Source organism: Delphinus delphis, chromosome 6, assembly GCF_949987515.2.
Source record: "Delphinus delphis chromosome 6, mDelDel1.2, whole genome shotgun sequence".
In the NCBI taxonomy this organism is placed as follows: domain Eukaryota; kingdom Metazoa; phylum Chordata; class Mammalia; order Artiodactyla; family Delphinidae; genus Delphinus; species Delphinus delphis.
Window position 1 is genome coordinate 70,719,041 of NC_082688.1, and position 15,649 is coordinate 70,734,689.

Here is a 15,649-nt window from a genome sequence, read left to right on the forward strand (position 1 = left end):
GGCGGGCCGTACGCGCGCCGAATCCGCACTGTGATCAAGAGTCGGCGCACCATGTTCTTGCCGCCGCCGAGCTCGGCGGCCGCTGCGCCGCCTTTTGACTTCAGAGGTAGGCAGCTCGGCGCCCGCCCCCCGATAGCAAACTGAGACCCACGCGCCGCCCCCAGCCCATCCCCGCCCCGCACGCGCGCACCCGCCTTCCCTGCGCGCGCCCGCTCGCCCCCCACCTCCTCAGAGCCCAGAACCGTTCTGCGCCCAGCGCGCGCGGGAAAGGCGGGCTGAGGCGCCTGGAGGCGCGCGCGCGGGCAGCTAGCGTCCTAGGTTCCTCTCCCTCCCGCCCACCTCCTCTTTCCCGCCCTGTCCGCGCCCCCCCCCCGCCCGCGCCGCCACCTTCCCACCCTCCGCGCGGGCGCCCCACGCGGTGACAGCTCAAGGTCCTGACGCCACAACGCATCTCCAGGCAGCCCGCCCCCTCGCAACATCCGTCACCTGACCCTGCCATATCAGGAACCGCCGCGGTCCAGCTCGCGTCCCTGCTTCCCTGTCCCCCTTCCTTTATTCCTCGCTCCCCACGCTGGGGATTCTTCCTTTCTCCAAACCGGATTATTTAAAAGAGAAAAAGAAAGAAAAAAAAAAAGCAAATTTATCTCATGGGTCTATCCGCCATTCAGGAGGCTGGATGTCAGTTTTTAAAGAAATGGCGCTATGCTCCACTTCTCGATTTGGGAAACGAGCGAAATTAAAGGAAACTGCTGCGACATCTGGACACTGCGTGGCGCTGGCGCCGCTGGAGCGGCGGGCCCCGCGCCGGACCAGGTAGGCGGAGCCGAACCCCAACCCCTGCTGGATCGGCGCGCCCCTTCCCCTGCTGCTCCCGCGTTGCGGAGGGCTCTGGGCTAGGCCGGCAGTCCATTCACCAGGCAATTTTTATTTTCGGTTTTAACATCCCGCTCAGAGAAGCATCTGAACGCTTCTTCCTCTTTCCTCCTGCCGCGGTGCTCCCCTCCCCCACGGCTGCTCCCCGCTCTCCCGTTGTCCCCGCGTCCACTGGTCGTTCCTCCCGCAGCCTCCTCCTCCTCCTTCCGCCCGGCGCTCCGACACCCTTCCCTCTTGCTGCCTGACTCTTCAGCGTGGTCCCTTTCCTCTCTCCTCCCCTCCTCCCTCTTACCCCTCTTTTCTTCCACATCACTGACCCTTTCTTTCTGGATACCCCCCGCCCCTCCCCGCGCTGCTGGGGTCCACTCGGCACAGGAAAAGCGAGGGAAGGAAAGGGAAGAGCCGCATAAAGGAGGGGTGAGTCGAGGACACCGAGGCGGCCTGAGGACACGCAGGAGCCGGGTTCCAGAGCGCAGACTGACGGGTTCCGGCTGTCGGGCTGGATGGAGCTTTGGCGCTGGTTCGCCGGCTCCCCCGAAGGCGAGTGGTCGAGCCCAGGACGCCTCTTTCAGGCGGGCGGTGCTGACCCGATGCCCCAACTTCCCGGGCCTGAAGTCAGTCTCGATGGGCCGAGAGCCTCGCGGGCTGGAGGCGCGGCCTGGCCGGCCCGGCGTGTAAGAGAGGATGTGGGACTAGGCCCAGCCTTCGGAGCCTGAAAGGTGGCCCGCCTCGAAGTGGCTTCTTTTACTTGTGGCCGAGCCAACTGGCCGAGCTGCAGGAGTGGATCCGTAGCGAGACAGACGCCAAGCCTCTCACTATCTGGAGGAGGCAAGTGAGGCTTGGATGGTGCAAGCCACCGTACTGTAACTGAGAGACCTCGTCCAGCGGCACGCAGGCTGCTTCCACTTCCCGTCCCTCACCTCCGCACAGGATGTAGCCTCCTGACCCGCCGGCTGAAGTGAGACTTAGGGACCAGGCTTAAATAGCCACTCTAAATAACTTTTACAAATGCACCTCTCCCCTCTCCTGTAGGACTCCCTCAGAATTTACGGAACACCCTGGCTCCATGCTGAGGCTGCTTGCTGCTCCACTGTGACAGAATGAATGCGCTTTCTGGCTCTTCACAAGGCTAGCTCCTACTCCTTCAGGGCGCTTCTCAGGTATATCCGCCCCCCCCCGCCCCCCTCAGAGACTCTTCCTCCAGGCACCGTATTTTTTTTCCCCTAAAGCACTTACCATACAGAAGTTATCATTAGTAATTGTTTACTTGTTTGTCTGTCAGTAGTTAGTATGTAAACTCCGTGGAAGGCCGGTCTTGCTCTGTCTTGCACCACACCTATGATTCCCCTCCTCCACCACCACCCCCAAAATAAACCTCATAGGAGAGAGATGGACTAGTAAAAACATACAATTATAGTGAGGGGATTTCATTTTATGGCAAACAGAAGAGGGGTACTTTAGGAGGTGGAGGATCAGAGAAAGCATCCTGGAGGGGAAATGCTGCCCAGTTTCAGCACAGTATCATTTAAGGACTCTGGAGAAGTGGAAGAGAGAAGGGTTTCCTGGACCCAGGCAGAGTTACTAGCTGTGGCAGTAAACCATGGTGCGGGAGGGTGAGAAAACCTATATTACACATTTCTTGAAATTATTAGTCAGGGTTCTCTAGAGACAAAACCACTTTGTGTGTGTGTGTGTGTGTGTGTATGTGTGTGTGTGTGTGAGTGTGCGCGCACGCGCTTGTATGATTTATTTTAAGGAATTGGCTTACCCAGTTGTGGGGCTGGCAAGTCTGAAGTCTGCAAGACAAGTAGGCAGGCTGGAGACCCATGGGGGAGTTGATGTTGCAGTTTTGAGTCAGAAGGCAGCCTGGAGACAGAATTCTTTCTTCCTTGGGCAACCTCTTTTCACTTAAGGCCTTCAACTAATTGGATGAGGCCCACACAGATTATGAAGATAATCTGCTTTATTTAAAATCTATGGATTTAAATGTTAATTATATCTAAAAAATACCTTTACAGCAATAACTTGACTGGTATTTGACCAAACAATTGGGTACCACAGCCTAGCCAAGTTGACACATAAAATTAAACCTCACATTATCCTATTATGCCTGAAAGGTCTGCTGAGCCTCAGTTTCCCAACCAAGTTTACATTCTGTGATCTTTCTGTATTGATTGGGCCTGTATAGCTTAACCTATAACCATTTCCTGTCCGCCCAAACTTGTTCTGGGGATAAGGGTAGTTACCCACTTCAGAGGAATGCCATTTGAGTAAGAGCACTGAGTAAGATGACTATACAGTAAGCTCTGTGTTCAAAGAATATAAAATTTAAAACTCAAACTTAAATTCCATCTTGGTTTTCCCCTGCTACCCAACACCTGTGTTTTGTTAGTTGTGGTATGCAGGGGAATTCTATCTAATTTTAATATTAGACTAAGCAAAATACAATTATGAAGATGAATCTTCAGCAACACAACTAATTTGTGGCATTCCAAACACGTTTGGAATTCCAGATGACTTTGGCTTTGTGTTCTTCAAGAAGAGTATGATCAAGAGCTGATCAGTGTTATTTGTGCACACTTTCGCTTGTATTACTTATCCTCACAGCGGCTCTTTGAATTTGGGATTACTACCCTACTTTACAGGTGAGAAGACTGAGGCCTAGAGGCACTCAAATCTTAGATACTTTATAGCCAGCAAGTGCCAGGGCTGGAATCATTAAGAAGGTCTTTGGACTGAAAGCCTTGTGCCCTTTCTGTTGTGCTAAACAGAGTCAATAGGAAGTGAAATATTGATGGGTCATTTTTGCAGAAAGAGAATCATTGAATGTCGGAGCTTTTATTTGCTCTCTTCCTTTGGCCTAAAAACTGACTTGGCAGCTGAGTTTTTGAATGGAGGAAAATTATTTTCTATTTTTTAAAATGATTTTCTATTTTGGATCAGCAAATTCATCCCACAGGCAGAGATAGGAGAGGGCATTTTACTAATACCTTGTCTGTGCCATGCCACCCAACTACCCTCTAGCTGTGATGTCCTAGGACACTAGCTTTTTCCCTCAGGTATCTCTTGATTATCAAAATTCTGTGAGAAACTTCCCTAGTATTGCACATGCTCAAACTAAAAACCCCAAAGGTATAAGACACAAAACACTAGAAGATTTTAAAACTATTATTTGAACACATATAAAATATTAACTTCTAGAATATATAAATACATAAATGAGTAATAAAATAACCCAGTAGAAAAGTTAGCAAATAATATAATGGGCAGTTTAGAGTAGAGGATATTCAAATAGTCAAATGGTTAAAAAATTATGAAAATATATTCAATTTTACTGGTTAGTAAAGGAATGTAACAAAAACACTGACATATACCTACAGGTGTGGCAAAAATAAAAAGAGTGATAACATTGGCAAAGTTGTCAGAAAACAATCTTCTTACATACTATTGTAACTTGGTACATTCATTTTGGAAGGCAACTTTACAGTATTTATTAAAACTGTATGTGCATATACATACCCTTTGACTCAGCAATTCCACTGAGTTTATGTATGCAAATATACACATACATAAATAGATGTATGGAAATATGTATACTTTTATGTAGTGTGTATATATGTATGGAAAAAAATACATATTACATATGCATGTATATATATTACCCTTTGACTCAGCAGTTCCACTCCTATAACTCATCTAAGTATGAAAAGTATATATGCACATATACGTGTATATATATTATTGAAGATATACACATATACACATATATATACACACATAAGTATGGAAAGATTTTACACACACATATGTGCAGACATATACGGTATGTGTGTGTTTGTGTGAGAGAAAAAGAGACAGATGTACCTTTAGCCTCAGCAATATCACTTCTATAAATTGATACAGATTGCTCATACAAGGATGAAAAGAAGTTTCTTTATAGCAGCATATGTAGTAGCAAAAAAAAAGGAAATAATTTTTATGTTTGTTAATAAGAGACTGGTTTTAAAAAATTTGGGTTTATCCATAAAATACAAAACTATGCAGCTATACAAAAAATGAAGTGCATCTTTATTTCCTAATGCAAGTTGTCAAAGATCTACTATCAAAAAAAAAAAAACAAGTTGCAGAATGGTTTCCTAAATGTGTGTGTTGGGGCAGGGCTGTTTACAATTATGTATACCTATATTTCTGGGAAGTTGATTAAAAGTTTTCAAAAATAGTGGTTACTCCTAGATAGTGAGAATGGTGGATAGGGAGGTTTCAGGAGATATTAATTCTGTTTACTTTCTGTACTGTTTGAAAGTTTACCATGAACAAGAATTTTAGAGTAACAACTATGGAAATTTTTGGCTCCAAAACTAGAGATTCTAATTTTGTAGTCCTGAAGTTGGTCAGTGAATTCAAAATTTAGAACATGAATGATTGAGAGCCAGGGTTGAGAACAACTTCCCTATATGTTGGTCTCAAATGACTGATGGGGACAGCACCATCATTGTACAGACATAATAAATACCTGAGGGTGAATGTAAAATGAAATGTCACGTAATTTTTCCCTAGAAAGGGGATGACATTAAATTCTTCTGTTCAAGGTGGGATTTAAACAGATCAAAAGGCTCCTGCAGCTCTGGAATGGATCCATATATGATATCTCTAACTGTCCAAGGCAGTCTAGACATTAGAGAGTAGTAGAGGATGACAAAATATTTTAGGCAAGTTTATAGCTTATAACTCTAAGGTGGCATATTGGGAGCAGATATAGGAGACTGTACAGGGTACTGCTGTGCCCTAGGAAAGGTGATAGAGCTTAGTACTCATAACCCACAGAATGAGAAGCCATTGGATATAAATATTTCCAACATTCACCCTTCAGAAGAAAACTCTGTGTGTTGTCATAATCTGTTGACTTATCTGTGGCTTTGTGAACAGAAAAAATGTTTACTGTTTTATGTTTATATGTTATCTCTTATAAACATATTATAAAATACATAATGACATACACTGAAATTATTTACAACTTAATTTGATAAGGAAAACAAAATGCAATTATTTATACTATGAGATGAGTGAAAACTGAAGAACAATGAATAACCTTTACCTATCTGGTTTAGGACTATACTGAAAGCCACCCAAACAGCAGACACTCATGACTGGTTCTGACTCCCACTCTTATCCACAGCTCAGTAACTATTATCTGGTCAGAAGAAAGTGGAATTCTCAGGGAGACCCAGTTTTCAGCTAAGGCAAGGAGATGAAGAAATTTGTAAAGTGAGAAGAAGGTAGAGTGGCGTTTGGTTAAAATGCAATGGAGACCCTGAGGTCACACAAGAAAGGGTTCAAAGGAAGTAGCACCAATCCTTTCATAATATAGAGTATTCCAAAGAGAAGATAGACAAATAGATTATGCATTTTGGGAGAAGGCCAAATTTGAAAGGGAAATGAGCCATGGTTTAATTACTGTAATTGGTCTTAAAGTTTTCACTTTAACTCTGTTGTAAAACATTTTATGTGCCAGCACTGACTCTATAGATCTACTGGAGGTCTAATGTCAGGGGCTTCTGAATGAGAAGGGCATTAACAGGTGTTTGGGGTTCCTTTGTAAATTTCCAATAAAACGTAGATGTCTGTGAGACAGTCTGTGTATCATCTTCATAGTTTTTTTTCCCCAGAAAAATCTTTGGTTTATATTGATTTCAAACTTCAAATTATAATACAAGTCAGCCATTTCAGGAGGGCAGAGAATGAGATGAAAAGAAAGTAACAAAAGGAATAGAAGGAGGAGAGGCATGGTGGTGTTTTATGGAAGATGGATCAGTAGTTTAACAGAATTAATCAAATAAAACCAAAACAAACTGCTTATGGTCTACACGCTGGTGGGGCTTGTGAAATATTCCCAGGCCTGAAATAATGGGAAACTGCTCATTCCCTACTGTCTTGATTTTCTATAAAACTTTTCTCAGGATCAGCTTTTACAAATGGTAGGAGTCCTTTTTGGCCTCTTGAATTCCTTACTCAGACTTTAATAGCATTCCTTGCATAAAGGAAACAAATACTTTATAGAAATGGTAACTTGTATATATCACCCCTTTGTTAATTATGTAATACTGGAAATTCTGCTTTGAAGCCAGTGCTACTAATGAAATAATATGTAACTGGCATGGATTACATATTAATCACAGTAATATAAATCAACATGTATTGATATTGAGGTGATACAGAGCTCTTCCCTGACCAGCTGGTTCCTACTATCATCCAGGCAACATTTAGGGACCTAAAACTTCATGGAATCCAATGGAAACAAACCAGAAAGAATGGACCTTTAGAAATGGGTCTGTAAACTCCACAGCAGCTATTTACAGAGAGTTATTCATCTTCTAATGACTTTTCTACATATTTTAGCATTTCGTGCCTTTGCACTTTCTATTCCTTCCAATGCCACCAACATTTTTTCTTGGTTCTAACTCCTATACCAACCCCATTTAGGTCAGTATCACTTGTTATATGTTTACTTAATAAACACTGTTTCTTTCAGAGCATTTACATTAGTTTGTAAACACCTACTTCAGCATTTATTTTAATAAATTTATTGGGTCTACCTGCTTATCTCACTTAAAGAAGTGAATTCTTTTGGTGGCTATGAGTCACATGAGAGAAATGCAAAATGCAACAGAAAAAAACCCCAGAGGTAAGACAAAGTAAGAAAGAGCTTAAAATTAAACTACATATTTATTTTGCAAAGCATCTTTTCTGTGCTGGTTTCCACAAACTTGTTGGTAACTTCTCAACTAACTGGTGGAGGTGGTGCTTATGGAGATCCCCCACCCCACAAGGCTCCAGAATTTAAAAATGCATCTCTTCTCTCTATTCCTTTATATAGCTTTTCTTGGCTCAGACAAGCAAAGTGGCAAAATCATTACTAATAAAATATAAGACCCCATTACAGTCATGTATGCAACAAACTTATAAAGCGATAAAACTTTAGTGATGGTAGGGAGCTTAAAAGTAATCTAGTCCAACTCCCATCTTTTATAGATGAGGAAACTGGGGCTAATCATGTCACATGATTTAGTAGGTCATATACTGAATTAGTTGAAGAACTAATACGAGAACCCAGGTTTTCTACCTTCCAATCAAGTCCTAGTTTATCTCTGCTTCATTCCCTCTTTCTTCCCTGGGATTATAAATAGAACAGGAGAAGATATTGAAAGTATTGTGATTCAACTCTTGTTGCTCCTTCAAGTAATTTTTAAAATTAAAATGTTCTTATTTTCTTACTTATTTCTCCCCGTTTCCATCTTTTTAAGCTTGGTAATTGAACACTGTGAAATTATGCCAACCTAAAATTTATTTTTCAAGTTTTCACAAGATAATGAAATAGTTTGTTGATAGTGAAAACTTAGTAGTCATGTCAGATTTTGGTTATGATTAGCTGCTGACATAAATACCAAAGCAGACTTCTTAGTCTGCTAAGAAGATGACTGTAGATGACAACAGCTTTTGCATTTGTTTCAGAAGGCAGTCCACAAGAGTGCTTCCAAGATTATTTCTATCATTTTTGAAGATGACTACTTCTACTTGCTCTTTTTTCTTTTCTTTTGGTAGAGTGGCAACGTCTTGAATGTTGGAAAAATTACACCCTATCATAAAAATAATCAGCCTCTGATAAAGCATAAAAGGAAAATAAGCATTTCTTTTGTTTTTTTAAAAAATAATTGATACTTGCAGAGGTGGTAAAAAAAATCCCTATTCACTACTACATATTAACACACAAGTAGTTTGTTTTTAACATTTCCCATAAAAGGAAGGACAATATAGAATCTCAGTGTGGTTGGTCTAAGTTAAATTAGTTTTATTTATTTGCTGAAGGTCAGTTACCTAGCTTCATAAAATGAACTAATTTGGTCCTGGACACCATATTCATATCGCTTTTGTCATAATATAGAAATAAAATATAATAAAGCATTCCTATGAACACACTTTCCCAAAGCCATTTGGAACTGTATGGATCTTGAGCTCTCTGTTTGAATCTATTTTTCATTCCTTATATCTGAAATTACTAATTTTAGCCATTAGAACACAGGAAATTTTAAATAGATTTTGCTTTCATAGTAAATCATCCTTGTTTTCTCATCCATTCACTCGGCTGAAAAAGGAAATATAAAAATGAGGCCAAATGAATACATTATTGAATTCTGAATTTATTTCACTTCCAGATCTTGCAATGAAGGTCAGGTAGTAAGATGTGTACAAACCTTGGTAATATTTTAGATTTAGATACAGAAATTAACACGTATATTTTTCTGTAATTGTAAAATAGAGCCAGAAGCAGGGCTCATGTATATAGAGCTATATTTGCTTGCATGTATCCTTCAAAGTGAAATCTTAAACAGATTTAACAGTATATACTTCTTGTGCTGCTGATAAAACACATTGACCAAATCTGCCTACCAGGTGGATTTGAAATCTGAATTTACTTTTACATGTATTCATAAATTACTATTTCAGTGCAACCAGGTGGTACTTGATTTTCCAATAATGTATGATGTTTTGGTTTTGCCAAATATATAGATATATATATTTGCCGAATATATATATATATTTGCCAAATATATATAATATATATATAGTATATACATGGCTGTGGATCTCACAGAACCCTATAGTACCCAACCACATTTTCTTGATTTAGTTTCCCTTAATATCAGGTTGTCATCAGATTCCACAATTTCTTTAAATTAGGAATGGAATCATGTTTTAAGCCAAAATCTTGGAGTCCAATCTCAATTTTTTTTACATTAAAACAGTGAAATATCAGTTATTCCAATGCTGTAATGTATCAAGCAACACTGGAAATTAAATCCCCAAACAGTACACCTTTAGTTTGTTCAGCAGATATTAAGACATTCCGCGAGCCATCATCATATATTTTCAACAGTTTTATATTCAATCTACTCTTAGCAACGCTTTGGGAAATATCCTGAGATAATTTACTGGGTAAGTGCATGGATCTTCTAAAATACATTTGTAATATTTCATTGTTTGACCCCCTGAGACTGTAGTAAAGGAAACAGAAAATTTAACAGAGAAATAAATAGGTTAAGGATCAAAGCAATCTGGGCGTTGCTACTGTGCCATAGCTTCGTGTAAAAGCTGTAGTTCTTCCTCACCTCTTTCCCAAGGGCCACGAGTTACTTTGTTATTTAAAGTCTCCGTAAGTAAGACTGCTATTGAAGAACCACCCAGAAGTACAAAATATCACGAAATCTTTTCAAGTGGCAATTTACAGGGGGCTCTCTGTATCCTACCGTTCATAGATTAAACAAATCGTTACAGTTAACTGCCTACCTACAGTTGCTCTCGCTACAATCCCCGACTTCAGTCTGTGCGCGGACTGCTGGAACGCCGCAAGAATCTCGCCTTTATTTAACAACAGCAAACGAGCGCCCCTTTCGGAGAGCTGTTCAGAACCACCTTGCCCTGGGGACTTTAGAATAAGCAGGCAAGTTCGAGGTGGCTTCCGGGTCCTCTCTTCTCCGTCACTATCCGGTGTAGCTGGGCGCGAGTCCCCAAGGCTTCCAGTATGGAGCGTTTTGCACGTGACCTGCTCTGCTCCGTGCAGCTTGTAAAGAAAGAGCCCACGACGACCGTCATCATCGCTTGGTCCTCCGTCTTCAGCTTTGCCCTCATATCCCCAGGGCCTAACGCCTGACGTAGGGGCTTAAAGGGGGGGGGGGTCTTTCAAGGTCAATGGGGCGAACGTTATCACCTGCCTCCCACCCGAATGCCAGTCACCGCCGCCTCCCACTCCGCCCCAGCATCTTTTGTGTGAAGATTAGCAGCGCTTGGGTTCCTTCGCGGATTTCTTCATGTGCCACTTTTCGCCAGAAAACCCTGAAAAATAAACCTGGGAATTCCACATTCGGCTCCTAAATCTCGCTGGAAATCCATTTGCCCCACCTCTCTGCGTTTCACTTCACGGTGAGTGTCGAGGGCTGCATCCAGAGAAAAAAAGAGAAAAAAAATTTCTTCCCGGTCTACCCCTCCTTCGCTGCGGGGAATCAGGTCGCCCAGGAAGACTTCCGCCGCTCCACGTTTGAAGACCTCATTGAACTAAGTTGGGGTGAGGAACTGGAGAGAAAAGAAAAATCGTTTGGGGCGGCTGTGTGCAAGCGCCATCAGTCTCCCTCGGCCGCGCGCAGGTAGCGGGCGACGTCGCGGTGGCCCCGCTCCTCAGCCAGGTCCACGGGCAGGCGGCCCCAAGCGTCGCGCAGGTCCAGCCGCGCCCCGGCTCGGTGCAGCGCCACCAACGTGTCCAGGAAGCCCTCCCGGGCGGCGTCGTGCACGGGTCGGGTGAGGGTGGCGGGGTCTGCGCAGTTGGGGTCCGCACCGTGGAGCAGCAGCAGCTCGGCCACGCGGGCGCTGCCCATCATCATGACCTGCCGGAGAGAGCAGAGCGGTCAGGACCGGGGTGGGGGCAGGTAGAGTCTTCTCAAAGAAATACCTATTCATGATCCAGAGACTCTTACAAGCCTCAGGAGTCTAGTTAAGCTTCATTTGCTGACGCAATACCATCCCCCCCCCACCCCCGGCCCCAGCCCCAATTATACTCTACTCAGCCCTAATTAGTTCCATTTTATTCTCCAAACGTGGGAAGACAAGAAAGAGCTGATGATAAACTGCTTATCGCCGTTGTGGGAGATTTCTTTAAAATTTCCATTGAAACAGGGGAGTCTATTTTGTTAAATGATTTATGGGTGGAGTTAAGACTTTTAAAGTCTTAATTATTTTCCTTTTTCTTTCCTCTACCCCAGCCATAATCCCAGTCTAAAAAATTTACTAGGCAGTCAGCTGATATATTTATTTTAGAAGTTAGAGCAGTGCTTTAGGAGAGAAAATAAGAAACAACTAAGTCTAAAACAAGGTTTACTTTGTTTAGTTTTTGCAGTAAATCCCCTGTGGAAGCCATTTGCTTTTCACTGTTATATATGTCTCTGCTCATAAAGGGAATACAGTCCCACAATTGGAGCCAAAATTGGAGATGAAAGGGAAAAAGTAAAGTCATGCATAGTTTTATAAGATGATGAAAACAAATTGTTTTTAATGAATGGTTCACCACTTTTAATATTTAACATTATAGATAAAGGCTAACATTTAGAGGATAATATATTTGAGGTAATGTAAAATAAACACTATATTTACATTGTACAGAATTTTATAATGTTGAATAGTAAACATTTCGCTATCTAAAAAAGAGCTTGGATCTTAGCAGTCACATCAGAGCAATGCATAATTTAGAAAAAGGATGTTTTGGAGCAGTAATCCTATAGTATCCATTTGTGTACATGTACATTATGCAAGTATTTACCTTCTCATTTTAACAATAAAACAAATTTCTTAATGTTTATCCATTCAAGTTTCCGATTTCCATTATTTTATTTTTTTCAACATCTTTATTGGAGTATGATTGCTTTACAATGGTGTGTTAGTTTCTGCTTTATAATAAAGTGAGTCAGCTATATATATACATATTTCCCCATATCTCCTCCTCCTTTCGTCTCCCTCTCACCCTCCCTATCCCACCCCACTAGGTGGTCACAAAGCACCAAAGCAACGAGCTGATCTCCCTGTGCTATGTGGCTGCTTCCCACTAGCTATCTATTTTACATTTGGTAGTGTATATATGTCCATGCCACTCTTTCACTTCGTCCCAGCTTCCCCTTCCTCCTCCCCGTGTCCTCAAGTTCATTCTCTGCATCTGCGTCTTTATTCCTGTCCTGCCCCTACGTTCTTCAGAACCATTTTTTTTAGATTCCATATATAATAAAATAATTTTTGATAATTAAATATACAAAATGTTGTTATATGTTCTTGTGAGTTTATGTTTTAAAATGTACCACGGAATCAAAAGATAGTACGCAAAAATTTTTTGTTTGTTTCATGGTATTAAAAACATCTATTTCCTCCCTTAGAAACCATGATATGATTTCTATTAGTGAAGTAAAGGGCATTTCATACATAGAGAAGAGACGGAAAAGTGGTTCTTAATATCTCAGAATATGGTGAATTAAAAACGACAAACCTCTTTCTACAATTAATATAATTTGAAGTCTTTAAGAGCTACTTTACATATTGTTGCTGCTTTAAACAATCCGTCATTTCTTCCAATATTTTCTATGAATTCAAAATGAATGAATACATATTTTCTTTAAAATCTACACAATTAACAAGATTCCTTAATAACGGCTTGGTTCTGGAAGGTGATTGTGAGGTGAATACTAAATATGACCATAATAGTCAACAATAAAACACAAAACATTACCTTATATTTTAAAGAAATTAAAAAATATATTTAGCACTAATTAAAGTGGGATTAATAGTTAAACATATTGAATAAATGAATTTTAACAATGAAGAGACTATTTATGAAGGCCCTTTGCCATTTAACAAAGCTGCAGCAATGCTTATGTAATCCAAGCATTCAGTATAACTAAATAAAAATATATAGAAGCACATTTTTTTCTTATGTAACACTCAAGAGACACTGCTTACATAAAAGGAATTAAGTATTGTGATTGAGAAATCCTGTCTTTTTTCTTTGTATTCGTCTGTATGAGGAAAGAATATAAAATTTCACATCACAGCTTAAAGATTCAGGGTGATTTTTTTTCATGTGCCGTGATTTTGTATGATTCCTTAAATTCAGTCCAAATTGTGTACCTTGTAATTTAATTATCTCTGTCGTTGAAAGTTGATCGCTGTTTGTTGAAAGACAAACAGATAAGACAAAACAGTTCTCCTCCCCAAATAACCTCTCCTCTTCCCCTTTCCTCTCCAGTTGAACCTATCCCTTGCATCTCTTATGAAATGGGAGAGGGGATATTGGTCTTTTTCCCCCCATTAAAAAGAAAACCAAACAAGTAGTGGGGTTTCCAATACCTTTCTTTAAAATTTTTTTGTGGGTGAAAACCTGCTTTACACCTGAGCTGAATACTAGAGCAAGAGAGACAGAGGTCTAAGTCGGTGGAGATCTCAGTCCCCAGCCGCTTCCCACGGAGGCCGCGGTGCCGTGTTTGTGCGCCCCCTGACGGCGAGGCCCGGGGCCCCCAGCTACCTGGATCGGGCGCCTCCCGAAGCGGTTGAGTCTGTTGGGATCAGCACCGGCTTCCAGGAGCTGCCGCACGGCCTCCACTTGCCCCCGCGCCGCGGCGTTGGAAAGGGCCGCATCACCGCCGCCACCACTGAGCATGCCCTTGTCCTCCTCGCTCACTTCGCAGCCCCCAGGCGCAAAGTGTCCCGGATAATCCACCGCTGGCCGTGAGCTTCGCAACACGCCCCACCCCTCCTTCCCACCTCGCCCTAGCGGGCTCTCCCCACTCGGAAAGAGCTCAGTTTAGCTTCAGTCCCCTTTCGCCGTCCTTCTGCGGCTTGGGGGGTCCGTCCAATGGCCGAAAGGCCTGTAGTTAAGCCGGGCTTTTCCCGGATGGCTCCCAGGAAAAGGCCCCTCGCGCAGCCGCAACGTCGCGCGATCCACTCTGGCCGCAGAGTGCGGGCGCGTTGCAGCGTCCTCACCGCCGAGCTACACTCTGCCGGAGTGGAGAGCCGGCAGGGACTGAGTTCTTTTCCAGCTGGGCAGTCGGGCTGGGTGCTTCCCACCTCCTTAGGCTCCGCCCCCTGTCCGTTCGGGCATGTCCCACTGTGCTGGCTGAGAGGCCTGGCAGGCAGCTGACGTTACAGCCGCGAGGGTAGGGGCCAGGAAGAGCAGCCCAGAAGGTGCCCGGCCGCACGCGCCAGACACCGCAGAGCGGATCCCGCTGCGCAACTCGCTGCGGGGTGTCCAGCAATCCTAGGCTAAGTTTTTTGGAAAGGTCGAATCAGTGCACTCAGCTCTTAATCACCTCCCTCCAGCAGGCGGAGCAGAGGATTTCTATTCCTTCCGTCCCGGGCCAGCTGGTTTCACTAGAAGTTAGTCGCTCCCTGTGTAATCAAAAGGGTGAGAGAAAGGCATTTAAAATAACCTCGTCTCTCTTAAGATGTCTTAAAGTGACAGCTCTGCACCTGTCATACTGGTGAAATTCATCCCCAGGCGGTACTTGAACTTCACTAGCTTCACGTCTTGCATCAACCTTAGCAATTTGCGGGGGGTGGGGGGGATATCTTCCTACTTGAATGAGCCAAAAATCAGTCTAAGTGAAAAATCCTGAGAATGCTGCTTTGAATGTACTTGTTATTCTTTTCATCTTTGAATTATGGATACAATCCTCAAACAAAACAAAACAAGAAAAACGAAAAAACAACTCTCACACACAGCTAGTTTGAGATTGAGAGTTATAGCTTGGTACCTCACTTAAAAATATATATATTTTAAGAATCTGAGATCCCAGTTTCATGATATTTGAACAACCTATTTTTCTTTGCACTCTTACCTATTTAAACCCACCTCAGCAAGTATTTGATTTCCATTTATCATAGGTAATAAAGGAAATTATGCCGTAATAATGAAACATAATAAAACAGGGATGTGGTTCTGGACCTGTCATTAAACAGGCTGTCATTAAACTGTCATTAAACCCACTTCTGAAGATTTAAAGGCCAAGTGCTTTGCTTTTCTTCCTAATCTTTTTAAGTGAGTTTGCATTAACATATGCGTTGCTTTTTTTTTTTTTTTTTTTTTTTTTTTTTTGCGGGTGTGGGCCTCTCACTGTTGCGGCCTCTCCCTTGAGGAGCACAGTCTCCGGACACGCAGGCTCAGCAGCCATGGCTCACGGGCCCAGCCGCTCCG

General features: G+C 42.6%; 1 protein-coding gene and 1 long non-coding RNA gene across 3 annotated transcripts in view; one reads left to right on the plus strand and one right to left on the minus strand.

Moving 5' to 3' along the window:
• Nucleotides 1–629: 629 nt before the first annotated feature.
• Nucleotides 630–15,649, plus strand: part of LOC132426683 (uncharacterized) — a 34,562-nt gene continuing 19,542 nt past the window's right edge. The window contains exons 1-2 of one of the 2 annotated variants that reach the window (XR_011246502.1): nucleotides 630–917; nucleotides 1,906–2,033. This is a non-coding gene — a long non-coding RNA (uncharacterized lncRNA). The remainder of the gene's footprint in view (nucleotides 918–1,905; nucleotides 2,034–15,649) is intronic. The other variant, XR_009519750.1, reaches the window with a different exon arrangement.
• Nucleotides 9,064–14,454, minus strand: LOC132427410 (cyclin-dependent kinase 4 inhibitor B). Its single transcript, XM_060014844.1, has 2 exons — nucleotides 13,982–14,454; nucleotides 9,064–11,306 (listed from the first exon to the last, which is right to left on the minus strand). The coding sequence occupies exons 1-2, from the start codon at nucleotides 14,114–14,116 to the stop codon at nucleotides 11,046–11,048; spliced, it is 396 nt and encodes a 131-aa protein (XP_059870827.1). The 5' UTR covers nucleotides 14,117–14,454; the 3' UTR covers nucleotides 9,064–11,045.